This window comes from Geotrypetes seraphini, chromosome 9 (assembly GCF_902459505.1).
Source record: "Geotrypetes seraphini chromosome 9, aGeoSer1.1, whole genome shotgun sequence".
NCBI lineage: Eukaryota > Metazoa > Chordata > Amphibia > Gymnophiona > Dermophiidae > Geotrypetes > Geotrypetes seraphini.
In genome coordinates this window covers 78626455-78653014 of record NC_047092.1, presented here as the reverse complement: position 1 = coordinate 78653014, position 26560 = coordinate 78626455, and the positions used below count along the sequence as shown (strand labels likewise).

The 26560-nt window shown below is 43.4% G+C and overlaps 1 protein-coding gene across 2 annotated transcripts in view; it reads left to right on the top strand.

Annotated features, from left to right (window-relative positions):
* Positions 1–26560, top strand: part of TBK1 (TANK binding kinase 1) — a 330489-nt gene that overhangs the window by 208755 nt on the left and 95174 nt on the right. For both annotated transcript variants that reach the window (XM_033958608.1, XM_033958609.1), the window contains one exon: positions 9369–9470. In XM_033958608.1, the coding sequence (XP_033814499.1) occupies positions 9369–9470 (102 nt within the window). The remainder of the gene's footprint in view (positions 1–9368; positions 9471–26560) is intronic.

Genomic DNA, 26560 nt, shown 5'->3' with positions numbered 1-26560 from the left:
GCCAAGGGAAGAATTATGTTTCTTTTAGCATATGCCAAGTCTCAAAGAGAAAATAACTTCTTATTAATTTTTTTGTCCTTTTTGGTGATTTGAAATAGATTCTAAATAGGGAATTTATGAGATTCAATGAGTTTCTCAGTGTAAATTGGATTCAATCTCTGTAAACAATGTGCCTCATCTAAAACTTTTGGGCACTGAAAAAGACTGTGGGATTTTGAGACCCTTCTGTTCAAATGTAGTTCATGTAGCCATTAATTTTTTCATGTATTGTACACATTTTGATGTAGTTTCTTTGCACGAGCACACTGAGCCATGTTTAATCTACTTTTAAGAAGGTAATGGTAACCAGAAGAGTATGAAAACTCTGTTTTAACAGAGGAAGAGGTATCTATTTGCAGCAATAAGTATGATCAATTGATTGGGTCTGTATGTTCTGAAACAGAATTCTTTTTTGGATAAGAGTAGGTCTTTAGGACTTCTACTGTCATCACACACAATGTACTTTATGGGTTGTAAAAAAAAAAAAAAAAATCAACTTTATAACTTGGAAGGAAACTTTTGCCAACATTTAATTTTATTGTATTCTTTCTCTAGTGCAATAGAGAAGGTGGAGAGGGACAGATTCTTCAGCCTATTGGGAACCACAAGAACAAGGGGACACTCAGAAAAATTGAAAGGGGACAGGTTTAGAACCAATGCTAGGAAATTCTTTTTCACTCAGAGGGTGGTGGGCACCTGGAATGCGCTTCCGGAGGTTGTGATAGGACAAAGTACATTACGGGGTTTCAAAGAAGGATTGGATAAATTCCTGAAGGATGCGGGGATTGAGGGATATAGGTAGAGGTAGAGATAGGATTATGAAAGGGTATAGATAGAAGGATAAAGGGGATTGAAGGGTTTTAGATAAAGGATTACCTTACAAGTTATGGACCTAATGGGCCGCCGCGGGAGCAGACTGCTGGGCGCGATGGACCTCTGGTCTGACTCAGCAGAGGCAACTTCTTATGTTCTTATTCTTGAACCTGTGGATTGTGTACCTCTGATCATGAGATCTGGTGTAGAGAGCTTGATTTACATTTTTCTGCTCTGCTTCCCCTCACTCTATAATTCCTCAGACCTGCCTGCCTGTCCTGCTTGTGTTTATTTTTCTTTTATTTTCAGGTTTTTTTTATCCAGTTGTGAGGCTTTTCGGTGCTGCAGAAGATACCTATTAAAGGACATCTCTGACTGCGTGTGGACACAGATTCTGAGGGTAGAAGTCTGTAGCCAAGAGGCAGCCTGCTTTGTAGGGCACCTGCTTGGCCAGCCTGCATTAACTGTCCAAGGGCTCAGAGACCATTCCTTAGGGAGCAAAGCTCGCTCAGGTTTTGTCCGTGGAGAGCTTGAGTGCAGGTTGAATGGTCCCGCGGAAGTTTTTCACCAGGATGGAATGCTGACTGCATTTCTTCTCCCTCCCCCCCTCCCCGATTTCATGTGCAAGTTCTAGTAGGGGGTTTGAGGTCTCAGTCTGGCCGGTGGGGCTGAGGGGCAGTCTGAAGAAGCAAGCTGTCCAATTTCCAGGCTTGTTTGCAACAGAAGTCTGCTGTTTCCTCGGGCTGAAGTTTCAGCCTAGGCAGCTCCCAGCACCTATATAGCACAATAAGTACAGACTTTAATAGCCTATGAGAGAAATTGTGTAGGGGGTGTCTCCAAAAGTAGGTTTTGAAGGTTTCTGGAGCTAGGGACAGGGTCCCCCATTTCTAAAATCATATTCCCCAAGTTTTTTTGACCCTTTATTTATCTCCCATAGGCTGTTTTTGATGCCAAAATTGCTGCTGTGATGGGCATGGTGTCAGGTCAAAAGCGCGCCGGGACAAAGGCGCGCCCAGACAATTGAGCGCAGCGTGGAGGCACGCGCCGCTCTAAATTACTGTTTTTAGGGCTCCGACGGGGGTGTGTGGGGGGAACCCCCCCCCACTTTACTTAATAGACATCGTGCCACATTGTGGGGGCGTTGTGGGGGGTTTGGGGGGTTGTAACCCCCCACATTTTACTGAAAACTTCACTTTTTCCCTGTTTTTAGGGAAAAAGTTAAGTTTACAGTAAAATGTGGAGGGTTACAACCCCCCAAACCCCCTATAACGCCGGCGCAATTTCTATTAAGTAAAGTGGGGGGGTTCCCCCCCACGCCCCCCCCCCCCCTGTCGGAGCCCTAAAAACTGTAATTTAGAGCGGTGCGCGCCTCCGCGCTGCGCTCAATTGTCCGGGTGCACCTTTGTCTTTCACGCCGTTGTCTATGAACCGATGGGCATCATTGATTTCCTGATTTTTAGAATAAAAGTCTCTATATAGCATCCAATTTTAGACCTATCGCCAGTATCCCTTTCGCCACCAAAATACTGGAAGGGTTAATAAATGCCGAACTTACTATCTATCTGGAGAAATATAATATTCTTCATGACAACCAATCTGGTTTTCGGGCAGGCTACAGCACGGAAACAGTCATAGCTTCACTGATTGATCACTTGCATTCACTTTTTAGCTTAGGTTCAAGTGCTATGATTCTGCAACTTGACCTAAGCAGTGCATTTGATCTGGTGGATCATTCTATCCTTTTGTACTGTTTAGAATCCATTGGAATCTCAGGCATTGTCCTGAACTGGTTCCGAGGATTCCTGGGAAAAAGATCTTACAAGGTGTTAAAAGGATGATAAGCTTTCTTATGGTTGGGCCAATCCGTGTGGAGTACCTCGGGGCTCCCCTTTGTCCCCTACCCTGTTTAACATCTATCTTGTTTCATTGGGTAACCTTTTGCAGAGTTTAAAGCTTAAATTCTTTATTTATGCAGATGACATCACTATTGTTATCCCATTAAGCTCCCTCACATCTGAGCTTATAAATTCTCTATCAATCATTTAAAATCAGGTGGAACTCTGGATGTCTGCTTATAGACTAAAATTAAATAAAGAAAAGACCAATTTTTTTCTAGCAGCCCCTAATGATAAAATAAATGCAACCATGATACATGTAAATGGGATGAATTATAATATTGAACAATCTCTAAATATACTAGGAGTAACTTTAGATAAACATCTCACCCTAGAAAAGCATTCTGATTTAGTGTTTAAGAAAAGCTTTGCAGTGCTCTATGCAGCAGTATCGGGGTACAAGCTTAATGTCATAAAAACGGAGGTTATGCCCATCAATAACCTACCTTGTGGGGATGTTATTTCTAAATTGAACTTAAAATATACGGCGACTAAATTGAAATATCTGGGAGTATATTTTGGAACGTCAATGGAAGAGACTAGGGATTTCAATATTGAATATATACTACAGCTCATCAAATCCATTACTGCACGTTGGTCCCCCCCTCAAACTTTCGTGCTGGGGGAGACTGGTTTCACTGAAGATGGTACTGGTACCAAAAATAACTTATGTTCTTTCGATGATTCCATTTTTACTGCCAGCGTCAACATATCATAAAATTGAAACTTTGATGGTTCACTATCTATGGAATAACAAAGCCCCTCATATAGCACTCAAAAAGTTAAATATACTTTTTTTTTTTTTTATATATTATTTTTTATTTTTAAATTTTACAGAAAGTGTACAACATATTAAAATACAATTGATGAATATACAATAACACTTTTATATCTAATACATTATGTTCTAAATATATTTTTTATCCCCTCTCCCTCCCCCCACCCTTCTATTACTTTTCAATTCATACATTACATATTGTATAATATACTATAACATATTATGTAGAAATCATTTTCATTACCCCCCCCTCTATGTGTGTCATAATAAAGATATTTAAAAGAAGAAAAGAAGAAGAAAACTCATAGTATTTATTCATTACAATATTTTGTCAATGGTCCCCATATTTTTATAAATTTAATATATGTCCCTCTTTGTATTGCTATTACTCTTTCCATTTTGAATATATGACATATTGTGTTCCACCAAAATGTATAATTTAGGTTATTATAGTTTTTCCAATTGTTGGTTATATGTTGAATGGCAACCCCTGTCATGATTAATAAAAGCTTGTTATTTTCTGGTGAAATTTGACTTTTTTTTCTCATCAAAAGTTAAATATACTAAGGACAGAGGGGGGGTTAATTTCCCCAGTATATATGATTACCATCTGGCATTCCTCTGTAGGCAGGGGTCACATTGGCTAATTGATTCAAGCCCTTTAGACATTCCTACTTGGCTGCGGCTCGAACAAAAAGTTTATGATACACATTGCCTGAAGTTTTCACCTTTTACATCTTCAGATGAGGCGGTCAAACGGAACCTTGTACTATCTTCTACCAAAATTGCTTTGTTTGAAATGGACAACATTACTGAAGTTCAGTGGAATACTACTTTACTGATGTCACTTTGGCTTAACCCGAAGCTAAAAATACAAGGACAATACATGGAGTGGAAATCTTGGAGAAAAAGAAGCATTTGGTCTATTTCTCAATTATTATTAAACAGTACATTTATGGACTTTTCCAAGTTGACATCCATTTATAATCTAGACTCTTCACAGCATTACAAATGGCTTCAAATGAGACATTGCGTAACTGCTTACCTAAAGCAAACTCCATTAGGAGATGGTCCCCCTACCATATTACAGTGGTGTACAGTCATTCATTCGACTTGTGGTGAAGCTTCTACATGGTACAAGCTTCTGAAACGGAAGAAATTCACCCCTCCAATAGCATTGTATGATGTGTGGTCTCATGATAACCGTAGAGAGGTTGGATGAAAAGATCTGGTCAAATAACTGGCTATCATCGTTTAAGGCCTTAAAATCGTCTGCCTTCCAACAATTGGTACTTTTTCTTTATCACAAAACCACATAAACTGTCCAATGCCACATAAACTGTCCAAAATTAGTACAACGGATTCTAATAAATGTTGGTCTTGCCAACAGCAAATTGGTACATTAGATCATATGATTTTTTTCATACTCTCAATTACAAATATACTGGTCAGAGATATGGCGCACAATTTGTCAGTTTTTGCCCATTAATGACAACTTATCGTATGCCGTATTGATTTATGGAGAGCATGCTCTTACATCACCTTTGGATAAATATGAAGCAAAGTTATTGAAATGTTTACTTTTAATTGCATTGAAAGTTATTCTATTTTGTTGGAAAGATTTTTCAGCAATTCACTATAATTCTTGGTAGAATACTGTTTATCTATTTTCTAAATATGAAAAATATATTGCTGAAAAAATGAACTCGTTATCTGGTTATGATAAAGTATGGTCCAGAATCCAAAATTATTGTGAGTCAAAGGGAACATAGGATTTTGTATTATTTCTTTGTAACCTTTACATTTCTCATTATTCCTCGTTCTATTTCTTTAAGGTATTGTCTTCACCTGGCTAACCTGCGGGACTTGCTATTTTGTTTTACTGCTGATATCCTTTGTTGATTCATGAAAGTGAGAATGTTTGTTTTTGATATTGTATTTGATTGTTCTGTTTTTCTTGTTTATTTGAACAGTAATACAAATAAAAAGATTGAACTGTAGCTTTGCAGTGCTCTGGAAACTCCGTACTATAAAAAAATATTCTGATGAAGTTTCCTTCCGCCTACTAGTTCAATACTCTTTCTGAGTATTCTTGACTACTGCAATATTATATATGTAGGCGCTCCAAAGAAAACTATTAGAAAATTAAGGGTGGTCCAGAACACAGGTGTCCGCCTTATTTATGGCCTAAAGAAATGGGAACACATCACCCCTAAATATTTGGCTTGCCTGGTGTGTGTTAGAAGCCTCTTCTTATCTGGATTTTAGAAAACATAAAAACTCAATCATTTAATAGGCTGGGGCCTTAATACTTTTTTATATCTTTATTTTGCTATGTAAAATTCTCCGCATTCTTTTATATTGCATTTTATAATTTATATATTTCTTTTTTTAGTGGCTTTTAATTGCTGTTTTTATATAACTTGTACTGCTTGTATCTTATCCAATTGTTGTGAACCGCTTAGAATTCTCTGGTATGGCGGTATATAAAAATAAATTTATTATTATTATTATTATCTATCTCAAAACACCTCAATTTGGCTCAAAATCACCTTAGATAGGCTCCTCAGGACAGGATACCCAGGATTTGTGCCAGATTTGTGATGGCAGGCTGGCTGAGGCCCATCTGTGTCTCACATTCCGCAAGCCACTGGCTTATCCTCCCCTATTCCTTCTGGAGGTATGGGGTCCCAGATGGCTTGAAATCCAGGTCAAAAATCCTGGTTGGAGCCCAGAAATGGTGAAAATGTGTCCCCGGCAAAGTGCAGCCGTGCACCTGACATTAATCCCCAGAAAGGGGATTAATGGCACTGGCAAGGGCCCTCTGGGCATCCTTGGGGTTTTGCTCCAGAATCTAGTGGTTGCGGTGGTGGTAGTATCAGAGGTTCCTTCCCTAAGAGTGCAGGTTCCCTACAATAGAGCTATTGCACAAGATACAAGGATTCAGTCAGAAGGACTGGGATAAAGTGGATTTGGAATCTATGCCTTTACTTTCTCAGTCTGGATCCTCAGTAAATTTGGCATCACACCTAGGGTTTTGGATCCCAACCAGCTGGCACAGCCCTGAATCTTGGAGAGGACCCAACTGTACGCAGGCTGTTTAAGCCTTCAACACTTTTGGAAATATAATTACTGAGTCTCTCCAGGAATTAAAGATAGAGCCTTCACAGTCCTCTTCTGCTCTCTTATGAGCAGCACTAAGGCTCAAACCACATGCTTTCCCTCCCAACTGGACATTACTAAGATGTTGACAGACCATTGGGAGGTTCCTGGAGGGGCCCTTTTGGGTGGCCAAGGCCATGACAAAACTTTACCCGAAGGATGCTGATTTTCATCAGCTGTTTTTTTCCATTGAAGGTGGATTCCTTGGTGGTGCAGGTTATCAAGCATATCTCTCTCCCCAGCGAAGGGGGGGGGGTTGAAAGATACACAGGATCGCAGGCTGGATTTTGTCCTTAGGCAATTTGAGGCTGCGGCATTGTGGTGGAAGGTGGCTACAGCAGCGTTGTACATTGCACATGCTTGCCACTCTGGAAGCGGAGGCCAACAGAGATCTCCAGTTCTTCATGTCAGCAGTGGATTATGTGGCAGATGTTCTATATGATCATTCAGGGTACTGTTCAAGGTCTCTGTATATGCTGTTTCTGCCCGTAAAATGCTATGGATTAGACGGTAGGCAGGAGACTCCTCCTCTAAGGCTACTCTGAGTAAATTGCCTTTTAAAGGTCACTTGCTGTTTGGTAAGAGTCTTGATAATCTCATGGCCAGCGTGCAGGATCATAAGTTAAAGTCATTACCAGACAGCAGGCTAAGGGCCCCTAAGGAGTCAGGTCAAGGTAATTTTCATGGATCTAGTTGCTTTCACTAGTATTTGGGAAAACTTTTGGTCCAGAGTTCCATTTCAAGGCTCAAGACAGAGATTTGGAGGTGCCAAGCACCCCATCATCAGGATCTCACCCCTCAGTGGTCCCCAAGAAGCAGTTATGATGCCAGGTCAGGAGACACTCTGAGGTTAGGAGAAAGGTTGTTGACTTATTGGGAGGTGTGGGCAAGGATCTCTCCAGACCGCTGGGTACTGGAAATTATTCAGGAGGGGGTACAAGCTCGAGTTCTTTTGTCCCCTTCTGGACCTCTTTGTGGATTCTCCAGTGGGGAAAACCAGAAAATAAGGTCAGAGTCCAAGCAACAGTAAAGAGGCTTCTAGATCTAGCAGCCGTAGAAGCCATCCCAGAAGCAGTCTGAGGCTTAGGCAGATACTCCATATACTTTATCGTGATCAAAAGAGACTCAGAAGACTGGAGGCCAATTTTGGATCTGAACTTGGTCAGTGCTGCCCTCAAGATACTACACTTCTGCATGGAAATAGTAAGGTTGGTTATTGCTTCTGTGGTGCTGAGGGAATTTCTTGTCTCTCTGGATTTGACAGAGGCCTCTGCATATCCCCATCATTCAGGATCACAGGAAGTTCTTGAGGTTCCATATTCTGGAGCAGCACTTCCAGCTCTCGGCCCTTCTGTTTGAGCTGGCCACATTGCCACACGCCTTCACCAAAGTGATCATCATAGTAGCAGTGAACCTCTGCAAGGAGGGTTTACAAGTGCGTCCAGGTCAATTGGTTGATACAGCTCCATCCGAATCCAAAGGAAGGACAGCAGTGGAGCACGTGGTCCAGCTTCTGCAGAACCTAGGCTGCGTCATCAACTTCCGGCAAAGCCACTTGAGCCGACACAGTTCCTGGAGTATCTGGGAGTCCTTTTCAACACAAAGGACAACAAAGTTTTTCTCCTGGAAGCTCACAGAGTGAAGCTCACACTTCAGATCATGGAGTTTTGGGACGGGCCATCACTGACAGCTTGGCATTACTTGTATGTACTGGTGACAACTATAGACGTGGCCCCCTGGGTGAGGGTACATTTATACCCTCTCCATTATACACTCTTATACCACTGGTCTCTGCAAACAGATGTGTTGCAGATGCTCCTACCTTGGACAACAGAAGCGCATCGCAGTCTGAACTAGTGACTGGAGCCACAGTCTCTATCCCAGGGAATGCCACTTCACATCTTCATGTGAGTGATCCTGATGATGGATGCCTTCCGTTAAGGCCAGGGAGCTCATTGCAATGATCACCAGGTGCAGGTATAATGTTAATATTAAAGATAAGCAAAAGGATGGATCTAGCTATGTTGGTAGAGTTTTGCAAAACATAAGATTACCAGATTGTGTTTACATCTTCCTCCTTTTCTATAAAATGTTGTAGTTCTATTTATCTTACATTTTATGTGTATATGAAAGTGATATTGTTTTATTATTTATATTACTGAATTTTAGATTGTAAGCTACCCAGAAGGATTATCCATGGCATGGGATAATAAGATTTTAATATACTTGGAAACTTGGTTACTCTAACAGGACATTGAATTAAATTCTGTATATTATGGATATCCCTTTATTTATATTTATCTGTATTCCCCAAAAACAATCCAAATTCAAACCCTTGTGCCAAAAGAGTTACTGACGAGCAATAAACCAGACTCTGTGTTAGCAAAGTAGAATATTTATTTATATTGCAAGTGACAAATAATCAAAGTATGATTTTTGTTCCTGGGATGACATTATTTTTACAAGGTAATGATCCTATTAAAGTATCCAAGCAATTTCAATGATAGCTTAAGCATATAAAACACAGTACAGAAAAACTAACCTGTGCTACTAGTAGAATGACTTTTTGTTCCTTTGTTGTTGCATGAGAGTTCACTTAAACTTGGTAATGCTGTGTATATTAAATTTAACTAAAATGAGGAGTAAACCTTTAAGATTAGTTCATATGGTTAACTTTCTAGTGAAATTATGAAGGAAGATCACAAGGAAGCAGTTCACAAAAAGATAGAGGTATCCCTCAAACTGGATTACTGCAACAGAAACACTGAGAAAGCTATCAAAGTGTAAGTAACCAAGTTGCCTGGATTGGACATAGAGGAGGTACTTTAATAAACTTTTTCTTTCTTATCTGCCGTCTATTTCTATGTTTCTATTCGCTGGAATAGTCTTCCACTTCAGGTTATTGAGGCCAGCAGTGTGCCGGATTTTAAGGCCAGATGGGATTGACATATGGGATCTATCCACAAAGATAGATAGGGAGGGTCACTGGAGTGGGCAGACTTGATGGGCCCTGGCCCTTATCTGCCGTCTATTTCTATGTCTGTGTTTCTAAAAGGGCCTCTTAAGTAATTACGAGCCTAATATTAAGCACATTGTGGACTGGCACATGCTTGTATAGTAGGTGTGCTCGGGAGGAGATAGGGCAGAGGATGGGCAGAGTCATGATTTTACTAGCATATACGAGAGGCCACTGAAAAGTTCTCAGTCCAATCAACAATCGGGGCAGTCTCCGTTGAAGACTAGGCTATACACTTAGTCCAGCAGTTTTCCACTTTTTTCGTTCCATATTTTTCCAAAGGAATGAAAAAAGTGCAAAATCATTTGATGAAGCCCTCGATGGAGACTGCTCTAACTTTGGTGGTTGGGCTAAGAACTTTTCAGTAGCCACTCGTATTATAAAGTAAACATGTAAAATATGCAAAAATATTTACTCCCTGCTCTTGAGAAGATGTAATATATGTACCTTCAAAAATCTAAGTATGATTCTGCAGGATTTGGGCTAGTATTTTATAAAAGTGACTATCTTAGTATTTTATAAATAGGTGACTGTCTTATTATAAAATAGACACCTTCATTCCCTAACTTGAGGCCCCTTTTACAAAGCTGTAGTAGCAAGGCACTGCAAATGCGACACAGCCCAAATAAATTGAATGGTTTGTGTTGCATTTGCCACATGGAAATCACTATTGCAGCTTGGTGCCCTGTTAAAAAAAAAATTACACTTCTAATGTAAAAGAAGCATTAGCAATTGAAATTGAAATAGTCATGAACTAGGAAGCTATGTGGAAACCTGCATAATTTAAGCTTTTTAATTTAAATTACTTTTCTAATGCAGTGGAATAGCATTAGTTGCTACCTCTCAGTGCTTTCTGTTTTGAAGATTCCTGCAATTTGTTGGGTAAGTGAAATTGTATAAGTGTTGGGCATCTCTAGACACACCTGAAATATACATCAAATATAGATATTCTCTTAATAATTTGCTATAATATGCTGCTTTGTGTCTTTCTAATGTTCCTTGCTTAATCATTTCAATTGCTGGTAAATACCGTAGTCAGATTTCATTTTATTTCTGATTTTCACTTACAGTGCCACTTTTATTCTTTCCAACTCAATAGGGTAGAGAAAGTCTATTTGTGTGTGGGGGAGGGGGCAAAATAACTGTTCAAAGTTTAATGAAATGGGACCAAATTTGGCATGTAGGGAAAGCCAATGAAAGATACACTCGGTTTGAAAATAGGCCATGTGGGGGAGGTTTCCAAAGAAAGAGCCCCCCCAAAATGACACAAAGCTGTTTGATAGAGTGAAACATAGCAGTTAGGAAATTGCTTCTTTCAATTTGCCTCTCCTTTTCTCTCCCAGTTACAGAGGATGCATGGAGACATGTTTCTTTATTGTAATCTTTTGTTTAAATTATGGTGTTCCTTTCACTACTTTTTATTTTAGTTGTTTATAATCTGCTTGAATGGACTTGGTGTCCCTAAGCAGTTAAGCAAATTCAATAAACCTGAACCAGACTGAATCATATAGGTTTCTTAATAATTTCTATGTGTACTTCCAACTAATAACTGTCATGAAACACACTGTGGTTAAACTGTAAAACTATCCTTTAAACTTTATTGATAGGACATCTGATTTGATGTATTTTCATACTTGGTTTCACTTGATTAGTCTTTCTAAATAATTGCACCATTTCTGTATAGCATGACTATCAGTCTTGACTAGTGGTTAATTATCCTACCCAACCGGCGAGGATCTGTAAGAACCCAAATTTGCATCTCTTGGCTCCTCCCCCTTACACTCGTGGCTGTGCCTGAACTCCTCAGTCTAAATTTCCTACAGTGAGGATGTAGTAGGAGCCTTTTCTCTTCTCATTTTTCTTTTTTCTCCGGACAAGGCTTTTAGTGCTGCATAGGTTCTCAGCACACCCAAGATATGTCTGGTTGCAAGAAGACACAGACTTTAGGCCATGGTTGTCCAACCTGTGGCCCCGTGAAGTATTTTGTGCAGCCCCGGTCGAGGGAGATGCAGTGTTGTCCTCTGCTGCCCCCGGGTGTTTACCATCTTGCCAACTCCCTCCTCTGTCTTGCTGCAGCGTTTGCGCATTTGTGCGGCCCCAGAAACACTTTTTTTGGCCAATGTGGCCCAGGGAAGCCAAAAGGTTGGACACCCCTGCTTTAGGCGTAAGTTTGTAGCTCAGAGGCACAAGCCTGCCTAGCTCAGGGATTCCCCCTTGGGAGCTCACTCACCCCAGGTTGGTCCGCAGTGGGCTTGAGTGGCTTTCCCCAGGTTTTGTCCACAGTAGGCAAGTGCAGGCTACATGGCTTTGTGGCATTTTTTTCTAGGATCAGGGCCAACTGTGCTCCTCCCTTATCAAGCTTCTGCCCAACATTGAGCATTGTTTCTGTCAGGGTTTCTGCATCTGGCATTGTGCTTATTGCATGTTTCCGGGTCTCACCGCATGCTTTCAGGGAGTAACTCGATGTTTCATCCATTATCCCAGGACAAGCAGGCAGATATTCTCACTAATGGGTGACGTGATCCAACGGAGCCCCGATGCGGACGCCTCACAAGCAGTCTTGCTTGAAGAAACTCGAAGTTTCGAGTCGCCCGCACTGCGCATGCACGAGTGCCTTCCCGCCCAGTGCAGGGCGTGTCTCCTTAGTTCTTACTTTTCCACGGAGCTGAGAAGTCTGTCTTCGACTCTCTGCGTGAAGTTTTTTCACTTGTGCCTTCTATAGTCCGCGGTTTTGGGTTCTTTTTCTCTTAATCGCTGATTTTCGTCGTTCTTTATTGTTTTTTTTTTAAAAAAAAATTTCTTCCATCCATTCGACCGGGCAGGCCATGTGGCCGCAGCCCCACGGCTTCGATCTTGCAACGGAGCTTTTCCGGCCTATGTCCCGGCCTATCACCAGTTTTAAAAAGTGTGCCAAGTGCCAGCGCGCGATTTCGCTAATGGACCCTGATCGACGCTGTCTTCAGTGTCTAGGGCCTCAACACCTTCCGAAATCGTGCCGGCCTTGCTCCACACGTGCTTTCAAGCGTCGTTGCGTCTTGTGGGAGTCGCTGTTCATGGAGTCCTCGGCGGAGCTATCCTCATCGAAAGGACCCTCGCCTTCGACATCATCCACACCCTAGTCTCCCACTTCTGCGGCCTCGAGTCTCCTCAAGCCCGCCTCGTTCGTGCCAGCTCAGACTCCAGTGCCCGCTGTGATGCCTTCCTCGGTCTCTTCAGGTCAGGTAGCACAGCAGCCCATTCCACCGGTAGTGCTAAAAGTGCCCAAGGCTTCCAAGCCCATGCACTCACACACTACCTCTAAGGAGCGCGAGGCCCGTGCAAGTGGTCCCATTGCTGATGCGGATCCATCCTTGCCGGCCTCGTTCCAGACCTTACTGGAGAAGCAATTCATTGAGCTCTTCACTACCATGGGGCCTAAGCTTCTCTCCCAAATCCAGCCTGGGCACATGGAGGCCTCCTGCGAGGTCGAGCTGCCTCCGGTGCCTCAGCGATACACACACTCTCAACAGGGAGCAGAGTCTCTGCGAGTGTCTGGTCTGGCATCGATGCATGCATCGCAAGGAGCAGAGTCTTTGCCCATGCCTCCTTTGGAACAGATTCACTCGATGCAAGGAGCAGAGTCTTTGCGAGTGCCTCCAGTGGAACCGATCCACTCGATGCAAGAAGCAGAGTTTTTGCGAATGCCTCCATTGGAGCCGATTCATCCGATACAAGGGCTCGAGCCTCTACGAGTCCCTCGGGGCGAGCCCAGCCAACCACCTCTGCTTCAATCAACCGCTTCCAGCCCCATCCACTATCTGGGGGCCTCAGCGAAGACCCACTCGCCTCGTCTATCGAGGCCAGTTTCCAAGCACAGTTCGCATCATCATTTGAGACATTCATCGAGGCACTCTTCCAGGCACGCCTCGCCTCGCCTCATCGGAAGCAGCCTTTTCTCGAGTATTCACCACCGGCTACTTCACCCCCCTCCGATGCCGGAGCTTGAGGACACACTGGGGTCTTTATCACCACCACAATCCCCGTCCTCATTGGATCCAGAGGCCTCGACATCCTCGAGTCCTTCTCGAGGCTCTGCATTGGCTGACCAGCTGTCCTTCTCCTCGTTCCTCCGGCAGATGGCAGCTGATTTAGACATACACCTGGACACAGGGTCTAAATTTTCGAAGGAATACCTTCCTCAACTTCCGGCTGAATCCCTCAAGCTTCCCTTACACAAGTTGCTGGACCAGACCTTTGTGTGGTGCCTTGAAACACCTTATTCCATCCCCGCCGTGCCGGGAAAATTGGATGCCAGGTACCGCACGGTTCACCACAAAGGGTTTGATGGCTCCCAACTCTCCCATCAATCCCTTTTGGTGGAGTCCTCACTGAAGCGGTCTCACCCCTCCCAGGTCTACGCCACCATTCCACCTGGTAGGGAGGGCAAGACCATGGACCGATTTGGCAAGAGAATTTATCAGAACTCCATGATGACTTCCAGAGTTCTGAATTATAACTTCCATTTCATCACATATTTTGAATTCTTCCTGTCTGTACTCCAGAAGTTCATGCCCTATCTGGACCCCAGGGCACAGTTCGAGTACCAGGAGGTTCTGGCCTCACTGCCCCAACTCCGACTACAATTGATGCAGTCCTCCTACGATGCCTTTGAGCTCTCGGCTCGGGCCACAATATGCTCGGTGGCCATGCGCCGGCTGGCGTGGCTCAGGACCATCGACATGGACCCCAATCTCCAGGACAGGCTAGCCAATGTGCCATGCGCTGGTACCGACCTCTTCGACGAGTTCATCGAGGCGGCAACCAAAAAGCTCTCGGACCACGAAAAGTCTTTTCAGTCCATCCTGCGTCTGAAGCCCAAGCCTGCTCCTCCTCGTCCATCACGCCCACTGTTGATTTACCAGCGGCGCTACCCTCCAAAACAGGCTCCACCCATCCGCCAGCCTGTGAAGAGGCAGCATTCCCAAAAGCAGCATCAGAAGCCTCAACCATCAACGGTCCCTAAGGCTCCTCAGCCCTTTTGACTGTCTCATAGAGGGCATAACATATGTCGCTCTGCCATTCTCAGTTGCTCCACCAATTGGGGGTCGTCTCCATCACTTTTACCACCGATGGACGACTATCACCACCGACCTATGGGTCCTCTCCATCGTCAAGGAGAGATACTCTCTTCAGTTCCATCAAGTTCCTCCGGAACACCCTCCAAGAGAGTATCCTTCCAACTTGACCCAGACTGCCCTTCTTCTTCAGGAAGCCCAGGCCTTGTTGCAGCTCAGGGCTGTCGAGCTGGTTCCTTTGTCACAACAGAACAAGGGTTTCTACTCCGGTACTTCCTTGTTCCGAAGAAGATGGGTGATCTGCGCCCCATTTTGGATCTCAGGGTGCTCAACAAATTTCTGGTCAAAGAAAAATTTCGCATGTTGACTCTAGCATCCCTGTACCCCCTTATCGAGCAGAACGACTGGTTATGTTCTCTGGATCTCAAGGAGGCCTACACTCACATTCCCATCCATCCGGCCTCCCGCCAATACCTCAGATTCAGGGTGGGACATCTTCATCTTCAATACCAAGTGCTCCCCTTTGGCCTGGCCTCGTCACCCAGAGTCTTCACCAAGTGCCTGGTAGTAGTGGCCGCAACACTCAGGAACCATGGCCTCCAGGTGTTCCCCTACCTGGACGACTGGCTCATCAAGGATTCAACATCTCAGGGAGTTGTCCTCGCGACCCAGAAGATGATTTGGTTGCTGCTGCATCTGGGATTTGAGATAAACTTCCCAAAATCCCATCTGCAGCCTTCCCAGACTCTCCCCTTCATCGTAGCTGTCCTGGACACTACCCAACTCAGAGTGTTCCTCCCTCCTCCACGCCGGAAGCTCTCCTCCACCTCTGTCACTCGGTGTCCTCTCGCCCGTCCATCTCGGCGAGACACATGATGACCCTTCTGGGCCACATGGCCTCTACAGTTCACGTGACTCCTTTTGCCAGACTTCACCTCGGGATTCCTCAGTGGACGCTGGCATCTCAGTGGACGCAGGTGTCCGACCCTTTGTCTCGACACATCCAGGTCACTCCTGCTCTGCAACAGTCTCTTCGTTGGTGGATGCTATCCTCCAATCTATCCAGAGGTTTATTGTTCACCACGCCCCGTCACCAGAAAGTCCTCACGACCGACTCATCGACTTATGCTTGGGGGGCTCATTTAGACGGCCTCTGCACCCTCTGGACCAGCACGAACCGTCAGTACCACATCAATCTCCTGGAACTCAGGGCGATCTTCAATGCTCTCAATGCCTTTCAACATCTGATTCACGACCAGGTTGTCCTCATTCGCACAGACAACCAAGTCGCCATATACTATATCAACAAACAGGGAGGGACGGTATCGGCCTCCCTCTGCCAGGAAGCTCTGAAAGTGTGGGATTGGGCAATTCGCCACAACACCTTCCTCAAAGCTGTCTACATTCAGGGGGCGGACAATGCCTTAGCGGACAACTTGAGTCGCCTTCTGCAACCGCACGAATGGACACTCCACTCTACGCCCCTTCATCAGATCTTCAATCAGTGGGCAACGCCTCAGATAGACCTCTTCACGGCCCCCCACAACTTCAAACTGCCTCAGTTTTGCTCTCGGATCTACACTCTTCAGCGCCTCGAGGCAGATGCTTTTCTTCTGGATTGGACGAATCTCTTCCTATATGCGTTTCCTCCATTCCCTCTCATTCAGAAGACTCTAGTCAAACTGAAGTCAGACCGGGCCACCATGATTCTGATTGTTCCACGGTGTCCCAGGCAACCCTGGTACTCCCTTCTCCTTCAACTCAGCACCAGGGAGCCGTATTCTCTACCAGTTTTTTCTTCGCTACTTACACAGCATCAGGGATCTCTGCTTCATCCCGACCTGCAGTCCCTACACCTGACAGCTTGGTTCCTCTCAACATAATTCCTCTCCAGTTTTCCCAACCTGTGCGAGACGTCTTGGAAGCTTCACAGAAGCCTGCCACTCAACAGTGCTACCACCAAAAGTGGACCAGATTCTCTACTTGGTGTTTCTCTCATAATCATGAGCCGCAACATTCCTCCTTGTCTTCAATTTTAGACTATCTTTTGCACCTTTCTCATTCTGGCCTCAAATCTACATCGATACGAGTCCATCTTAGTGCGATTGCTGCTTTCCATCAGCTGCTTCAAGGGAAACCTCTCTCTGCTCATGCTGTGGTTTCCAGATTCATGAAAGGACTTTTCCATGTCAATCCTCCTCTCAAATCGCCTCCAGTGGTTTGGGACCTCAATGTTGTTCTTTCTCAACTTATGAAACCTCCCTTTGAACCTCTTCACAAGGCTCATCTGAAGTATCTCACTTGGAAAGTCGTCTTTCTCATTGGTCTCACTTCTGCTAGACGAGTCAGTGAGCTCCAAGTCTTGGTAGCTGATCCACCTTTTACAGTGTTCCTCATGACAAGGTGGTGCTTCGCACTCATCCCAAATTCCTTCCTAAGGTTGTTTTGGAATTTCATCTCAACCAATCCATTGTTCTTCCAGTGTTTTTTCCAAAGCCTAATTCTCACCCTGGAGAATCAGCTCTTCATACTCTGGACTGTAAGCGTGCTTTGGCTTTCTACCTGGAACGCACCAATCCACACAGAACTGCTCCTCAACTTTTCATCTCCTTTGATCCAAACAAGTTGGGACGTCCTATCTCTAAGCGCACCATCTCCAACTGAATGGCGGCTTGTATCTCTTTCTGCTATGCCCAGGCTGGATTACCCCTTCACAGTAAAGTCACAGCCCATAAGGTCAGAGCAATGGCAGCTTCTGTGGCTTTCCTCAGATCTACACCTATTGAGGAAATTTGTAAGGCTGCCACTTGGTCCTCGGTTCATACCTTCACTTCTCATTATTGCCTGGATACATTCTCCAGACGGGATGGACAGTTTGGCCAAACAGTATTGCAAAATTTATTCTCCTAAGTTGCCAACTCTCCCACCATCCCATTAGGGTTAGCTTGGAGGTCACCCATTAGTGAGAATACCTGCCTGCTTGTCCTGGGATAAAGCAATGTTACTTACCGTAACAGTTGTTATCCAGGGACAGCAGGCAGCTATTCTCACGTCCCACCCACCTCCCCTGGGTTGGCTTCTCTGCTAGCTATCTGAACTGAGGAGACACGGTCTACACTGGGCGGGAAGGCACTCGCGCGGTGCGGGCGACTCGAAACTTCGAGTTTCTTCAAGCAAGACTTCTTGTGAGGCGTCCACATCGGGGCTCCGTTGGATCACGTCACCCATTAGTGAGAATAGCTGCCTGCTGTCCCTGGATAACAACTGTTACGGTAAGTAACATTGCTTTCCGAGATAGCCTTCTGCACCGATGGTACTGGCTGTTGAGCCATCGGTACCAGTGCATGCTTTCAGGGAGAAACTTGAGTTCTTCCGTGGGGAGTTAGGCAAACAAAACAAAGCGACTCCCTGAGTACGGGCCCAACCTATGCATACCACTATGAGGTCCCAAGGAACTGTTTTCAGCTATCCATTGGAGCATCAAGCTACTTTCATGGATCTTCTATGAGGCGAGGCTTCGTCGCTTTCCTTCTCGACGACGTTCTACCTCCAAACATTGATCTTTGCATAGATGTTCTAACTCATCTCAACGTTTTCCATTGAGGCATCAATCCACTACTTTGAACCACAGCACCAAGATACCTTATCACGTCGATCTCCTGCTTCAAAGTGAACAGCTGTTCTTCAAGAGTCGGTCTATATCCAAAAGACATCGACTCTCCTGCTCCAACTCTTACTACATTGAGCATTATCAAAGGGTCATTGTTTTGTCTGCACTGCTCATCTCTTGTTTACCGATATATGAATGGTCTGGACTCGTTCACACAGAGACTAGTGGAGAAATCTAATTAGGATGTAGAGCCTGTCAAGTTAGATTATTTACCATGTTTTTAGACAATACAAAACCAAATGGTCCCTAAATGATTTACTGGGTTATCCTTTCAACATGCTTAACCACCATCGCTCCATGTTGAAACTGTCTTTCCATACTGCTTCAGCATTTCACCATGGGTGTAGAGTCTGTAAGATGGTCTTTTCTGTTGTCTGAATACAAACATGCAAAGATAAGTGGCGGAATCTAACATGGATGTAGAGCATTGGTCTCAAACTCAAACCCTTTGCAGGGCCACATTTTGAATTTGTAGGTATTTGGAGGGCCGCAGAAAAAATAGTCAATGTCTTATTAAAGAAATGACAATTTTGCATGAGGTAAAACTCTTTATAGTTTATAAAGCTTTCCTTTAACATCTTTCCTTTTCCTTTGAATTAACAAAAGATTATAACAGTTAATTCAAAAATTACAAATATGATAGGTAAAGCATTGATATTTTAAACACTGAGTACAGTACACAACATGTTACCTTTTCCGACTAGAAGCTTGGGCACTCTTATCTGACACCAAGTTATCAATATTAGGATCAATATCCTTGGAACATGCAACTTTCAAAACTAAAAACCAAATGGGCATCACTTAACTTGTTCCTTTGAATGAGATTTCACTTGGTTCATTTTTGAAAATAATTGTTTGCATGAATATGTGCTTCCGAACATGGACAGAACCCGTGCAGCTAGGTTGTGAATGTTTTTATATTTGTCCTTCAAAACAAATTCTGTAAGACTGCAACTGTCGAATTTTTCTTTTAGCAGAGAATCACACTGAAAATCTATTAATTCTAGTTGAAGTTCGTCAGATACATCATCAATAATACAATAAAATGATGATATGACTATATTAAAAATGTTTTCCATATTCCTGAAGTATTCAAATCGCTTGTCGAAGTCTCCTTTAACACACTAATTTTTGTAGAAAACTCAGCAAAATTAATTTCATCTTCTGCCATAATTGCAGATTTCAAAGTTGGGAAATGAGCAAGATTTCCCGCTTTAAGCTGAACTTCCCAAAGCTGTAGAGGAATAGAACAGGCTTTAAACTGTAGAGGAAGGGGAAAGCCGACAGTCGACCTAGCGTCGATGATTCGGAAGAAGGTATCACGTGATGATACTAAGGGAATGCAAGGCTCGGAAGAAACAACGTACAAATTACAGGAGTCGACTAACCCAGAAGAAGAGGTTAGAAGGAGTGTACCAAAAGAGAAGACACTAAAGACACAGGGAAAGGAAATGAAGACACATAAATGCCAGGATCTAAACTGCATATATACTAATGCAAGGAGCCTAGGAAACAAAATGGGGGAATTAGAAGCTGTGGCCAATGCAGAAGACTTAGACATCATTGGAATCTCTGAAACATGGTGGAATGAGGAAAGCAAATGGGATACAGCACTGCCGGGATTTAAGCTCTATCGCCAGGACAGGTCAGGACAGAAAGGAGGTGGAATAGCCCTATACATAAAAGAAACCATACAATCGACAAGAATAGACACAGCGGAGACGACCAACAAGCTGGAATCGCTATGGGTTAAAATACTAGGTAGAAAGGGACATGAAATAAAAATGGGCCTATACTATCGTCCACCCGGGCAAACCGGAGATATCGATAAGGAAATGGAAGCCCAGATGAAACAAGAATGCAAAAACGGTTGCACAGTTATTATGGGAGACTTCAACTACCCCGGGATAGACTGGAGTCTTGGAAACTCAAAATGCGCTAGGGAAACAGAATTCCTGGAGGCTACACAAGATTGCTTCATGGAGCAGCTTGTTAGAGAACCGACGAGAGGAAATGCCACTTTGGATCTAATCCTAAATGGGTTAATGGGACCTGCAAAGGAAGTGGAAATAGTGGGACCGTTGGGAAACAGTGACCATAACATGATCAAGTTCAAGGTTGAAGCAGGAATACCAAAAGGGAAGAGAACCATGGCGACAACTTTCAACTTCAGAAAAGGAAACTATGAAGCAATGAGGAAAATGGTAAGGAAGAAACTTAGGAACACTTCCAAGAAATGGAGGATGGTAGAACATGCCTGGTCTTATTTCAAGGACATGGTGAGCGAGGCGCAAAATCTGTACATCCCCAGATTCAGAAAGGGGTCAAAAAGAGTCGAATAAAGGACCCGATATGGATGACTAAAATAGTGAAGGAAGCGATAAGTAATAAGAAAAATTCATTCAGGAGATGGAAAAAGGACAAAACTGAAGGAAACTGGATAGAGCACAGGAAGTATCAAAAAGAATGTCACCGTGTGGTTCGAAAAGCCAAAAGAGAGTATGAAGAGAGGTTAGCCAGGGAGACTCGAAATTTCAAACCGTTCTTCAGATATGTTAAAGGGAAACAGCCAGCTAGGGAGGAGGTGGGACCGCTGAATGATGGAGTCAGGAAGGGAGTAGTGAAGGAAGAGAAAGAAGTCGCGGAAAGACTGAACATGTTCTTTTCGTCTGTATTTACGAACGAAGACACAGCCAACATACTGGAACCTGAGCAATTCTTCAATGGAAATCAAGCAGAAAAATTAACATTCATGGAAGTGAGCCTTGAAGATGTGCGCAGGCAGATAGATAAACTAAAAATTGACAAATCTCCAGGTCCGGATGGAATCCATCCAAGAGTTCTGAAGGAACTAAAGGAGGAGATAGCGGAACTACTGCAGCAAATATGCAATCTATCCCTGAAAACAGGCGTGATCCCGGAGGATTGGAAGACGGCCAACATCACGCCCATCTTTAAAAAGGGATCAAGAGGTGACCCGGGAAACTACAGACCGGTGAGTCTGACCTCGGTTCCCGGAAAAATGGCGGAAGCACTGATAAAAGAAAACATCAATGATCACTTGGAAAGAAACAAACTTCTGATAACATGGTTTCTGCAGGGGGAGATCGTGCCTAACCAACTTACTACACTTCTTCGAAGGAATTAACAAACAGATGGACAGAGGTGACCCCATAGACATCATATACCTTGATTTCCAAAAAGCCTTTGACAAGGTGCCTCATGAACGATTACTCAGGAAACTGAAGAACCATGGGGTGGACGGAGACGTACATAGATGGATCAGAAACTGGTTGGCAGGTAGGAAACAAAGGGTAGGGTTGAAGGGCCACTACTCTGACTGGAGGAGGGTCACGAGTGGTGTTCCGCAGGGCTCGGTGCTCGGGCCGCTGTTATTTAATATATTCATAAATGATCTAGAAACAGGGACGAAGTGTGAGATAATAAAATTTGCAGATGACACCAAACTATTTAGGGGAGCTCAGACTAAAGAGGACTGTGAGGAATTGCAAAGGGACTTGAACAAACTAGGGGAATGGGCGACAAAATGGCAAATGAAGTTCAACGTTGAGAAATGTAAAGTATTGCATGTGGGAAGCAGAAACCCGAGGTACAACTATACGATGCTCCCATCGTTATTGAATGAGAGTACCCAAGAGAGGGACTTGGGGGTAATGGTGGACAGGTCAATGAAGCCGACGGTACAGTGCGCAGCGGCCGCTAAGAGAGCGAATAGAATGCTAGGTATAATCAAGAAGGGAATTACAACCAGGACGAAAGAAGTTATCCTGCCGCTGTATCGGGCGATGGTGCGCCCACACCTGGAATACTGCATCCAGTTTTGGTCGCCATACCTTAAGAAGGATATGGCGTTACTCGAGAGAGTTCAGAGAAGAGCGACACGTCTGATAAAAGGGATGGAAAACCTTTCATACGCTGAGAGATTGGAGAAACTGGGTCTCTTTTCCCTGGAGAAGAGGAGACTTAGAGGGGATATGATAGAGATTTATAAGATCATGAGGGGCATAGAGAGAGTAGAGAGGGACAGATTCTTCAAACTTTCAAAAAATAAAAGAACAAGAGGGCATTCGGAAAAGTTGAAAGGGGACAGATTCAATACAAATGCCAGGAAGTTCTTCTTTACCCAACGTGTGGTGTACACTTGGAATGCGCTTCCAGAGGACGTTATAGGGCAGAATACAGTACTGGGATTTAAGAGAGGATTGGACATTTTCCTGCTGGAAAAGGGAATACAAGGGTATAAATAGAGGATTACTGCTCAGGTCCTGGACCTGTTGGGCCGCCGCATGAGCGGACTGCTGGGCAAGATGGACCTCAGGTCTGACCCAGCAGAGGCATTGCTTATGTTCTTATGTTTGTGCACAAATGCCTTAATATTGCCAATTAGATCAGTGACCAAAATATTTTGGCCTTACAGTTTGACATTCAAATCATTCAAGTAGCCAGTTATGGTTGTGCTGAATGCCAGATCATGTAACAATTTTGTATCATCAAAGAGTGAGACATCATCTTGATTTTTACTTTCAAGGAACATCTTTATTTCATCTCTCAAATCCCAAAATCGTTTGAATACTCTTCCACAGCTAAGCCATCTTATTTGAGAGTGATACAGAAATTCACTATGCTCACAGCCAGTTTCTTATAGAAAAGTGTTGAACTGTCTGTGGTGCAAGCTTTTCAAGCGAATATAGTTAATAATTTTTACCACAGGTTCAAAATGTTGTTAGCCTTTAAAACATGGCCACAAAGTGCACCTTGATGTATGATGCAGTGGAAATGTACAAATGGAATAACTGACCCTTCATCAATAATTTTTTCTTTCCTACAACACCGTTTTTAGCACTTGCCATAGCAGGTGCACCATCAGTAACCAATGATACTAGCTTCAACCAAGACAATTTTTCCTCCTCAAACATTACTTTAATTTTGTTAAAAATGTCATCAGCTTTCGTAGTATCATGCATTGGTATTAGCTGGAGGAGTTCCTCTGTTATTGAAAGGTTCTCATCTAAGCTGCAAATAAAAATGGATAGCTGTGCAACATCAGTTAAGTCTGTGCTCTCGTCAATTGCAAGTGAAAAATAAAGTAATCTTGCCACTTTCTGAACCAGTTGCTTTTTTATATCTGAAGCTAGTTGCTGTAACCTCACGCAAGCGCTTTCCTGCATCTGTACGCAATTGTGAAGTGGAGTGGAAAGGACAATCACGTTCAGACCGAGGGCCTCAAAATAGTACCTGGCGGGCCGCAAGTTTGAGACCGCAAGTGTAGAGCCTGTTAAGTTGGATTCCTTTCTCATGCCAAACAACGAAGACAGCCAAGGTTTTTCCCTCGTGCTCTGGCACTATCAATGAACATTCTTTTTATTAATATAAACAACTGGGTAAATTCAAAAAACAAAAATGTTCCTAAATGTCCATAACGAGAAACAAACTGATAAAGGAACAATGCTACTTCAAAAAACCTTTGAACCTTAGGTGGTGCTCAGATTCCAAGATGGAAAACAAGACCCTGCACTACCAACGCTTCCTGTATTCTACAGCTAAGTCTATTTTTCAAGCTCATACAATTTCAAGTTCATCTACTTTGAAGTGTTTAAGACAGAGATCAGTAAAATATCATTGAGTCAATCATCAATAAGTACTTCATAAAAAAATCTTTCATACGGTGCAATGATAGATACCACAAGAGTCTCTATAGGGGTTAAGTCCCCACATTGAGGTCTTGTTTTCCATCTTGGAATCTGAGCACCACCTAAGGTTCAAAGGTTTTTTGAAGTAGCATTGTTCCTTTATCAGTTTGTTTCTCATTCTTTTTATTAGCCATTGCAGCAGAATGGTTCTCTGCTTTATTTTCTAAGCAGGATCTACCAGGTTATTTTTACTGATATGCGCCTTCCACTGTACCATCAATGTTCATACAGTACTTTCTACTTCTACTACTATTTATTATTTCTAAAGCACTGTACATTTTAACATACAATAGACCAGGGCTAGGGAACTCCGGTCCTCGAGAGCCGTATTCCAGTCGGGTTTTCAGGATTTCCCCAATGAATATGCATTGAAAGCAGTGCATGCAAATAGATCTCATGCATATTCATTGGGGAAATCCTGAAAACCCGACTGGAATACAGCTCTCAAGGACCGGAGTTCCCTACCCCTGCAATATACGGTCCTGCTCAGAAGAGCTTACAATCTAAGGAGGCTCATACGATTACTTTCAAGTATTTTCCCTACATGTGTTTCTTCTATTGTTAATGGGCATTAGCCACAACACGCTTTACTCCATATCTTTTCTTATTCTAAAGCAGGGGTGTCAAATGTCGGTCCTCGAGGGCCGCAATCCAGTCAGGTTTTTAGGATTTCCCAATGAATATGCATGAGATCTATTAGCATACAATAAAAGTAGTGCATGCAAATAGATCTCATGCATATTCATTGGGGAAATCCTGAAAACCTGATTGGATTGCAGCCCTCAAAGACCGACATTTGACACCCCTGCTCTAAAGGACCCAGAGGTTTGGGAGTGGCTGTAGGGGAGGAGGAAGCCACTACATCCTTTTTAGGATGTTGGATTTTTTTTTTTCATTTTCCCTCCAGTTTACCTCAGAATCTCTGGACCAAAGAATTCATGTCCACGATCTAAAATTTGAGACTTGTGCTCTTGAACATCAGTGCGCACTTACTACTATTTATTATTTCTAAAGCGCTGAAAGGTGTACGCGGCGCCTTTAACATACATTAAACAATCCCTGCTCAGAAGAGCTTACAATCTAATTTAGACAAGATATTTTGGGGTTGTGGAGATTATGGTAGAGGAAATGATATAGTGGGTATAGGTATCTGACAGCAGTAAGTGGGAGTTAGTTGAAAACAGATTTTAAAAAGTGGGCTTTTAGCTTGGATTTGAACACTGCTAGGGAGGGAGCACTTCCAAAAATACTACTACATTAAGATTGTAATTCTAGGCCTGTTCCTGCTCGGCATGCTATACAAGTCACATTCATATTTTCAGTTTCATTTTTCTCTCTGGACAGAACAAATGGATATGCTCAGATGCACTTAGCATATATAATTTTTTATAGCATCTCCTAGTTCCATTGGAAGTGGTTCCAGCCATACCTTTCTCACAGATCCTTGGGTCTTGCATCGATCTTCATTCTCTGTGTTCCTGTTGTTCCTGTTATACTTTTCTGCAGTATGCGAGGATCTTGTTAATCTGCTTTACATGTTGTGACCTCTAGACTACTCCTAGATCACTTTTGTTACCTCTTTTACATAGTAACATAGTAGATGACGGCAGATAAAGACCCGAATGGTCCATCCAGTCTGCCCAACCTGATTCAATTTAAAAAATTTTTTTTTTTTTTTTTCTTAGCTATTTCTGGGCAAGTATCCAAAGCTTTACCCGGTACTATGCTTGGGTTCCAACTGCCGAAATCTCTGTTAAGACTTACTCCAGCCCATCTACACCCTCCCCAGCCATTGAAGCCCTCCCCTGCCCATCCTCCACCAAACGGCCATACACAGACACAGACCGTGCAAGTCTGCCCAGTAACTGGCCTTAGTTCAATATTTAATATTATTTTCTGATTCTAAATCTTCTGTGTTCATCCCACGCTTCTTTGAACTCAGTCACAGTTTTACTCTCCACCACCTCTCTCGGGAGCGCATTCCAGGCATCCACCACCCTCTCCGTAAAGTAGAATTTCCTAACATTGCCCCTGAATCTACCACCCCTCAACCTCAAATTATGTCCTCTGGTTTTACCATTTTCCTTTCTCAGGAAAAGATTTTGTTCTACGTTAATACCCTTTAAGTATTTGAACGTCTGAATCATATCTCCCCTGTCTCTCCTTTCCGCTAGGGTATACATATTCAGGGCTTCCAGTCTCTCCTCATACGTCTTCTGGCGCAAGCCTCCTATCATTTTCGTCGCCCTCCTCTGGACCGCCTCAAGTCTTCTTACGTCTTTTATCAAGAGTATATTCGTTCTTACCAACGTACTATACTCACATCTTTGTAAGAATATTCCTCATGAGAAGACTAAAAACTCCTCCATGGTGGTAATGAAAGCCTGTAATCTTGATCCACCATCTGACTCATTTTAAATTT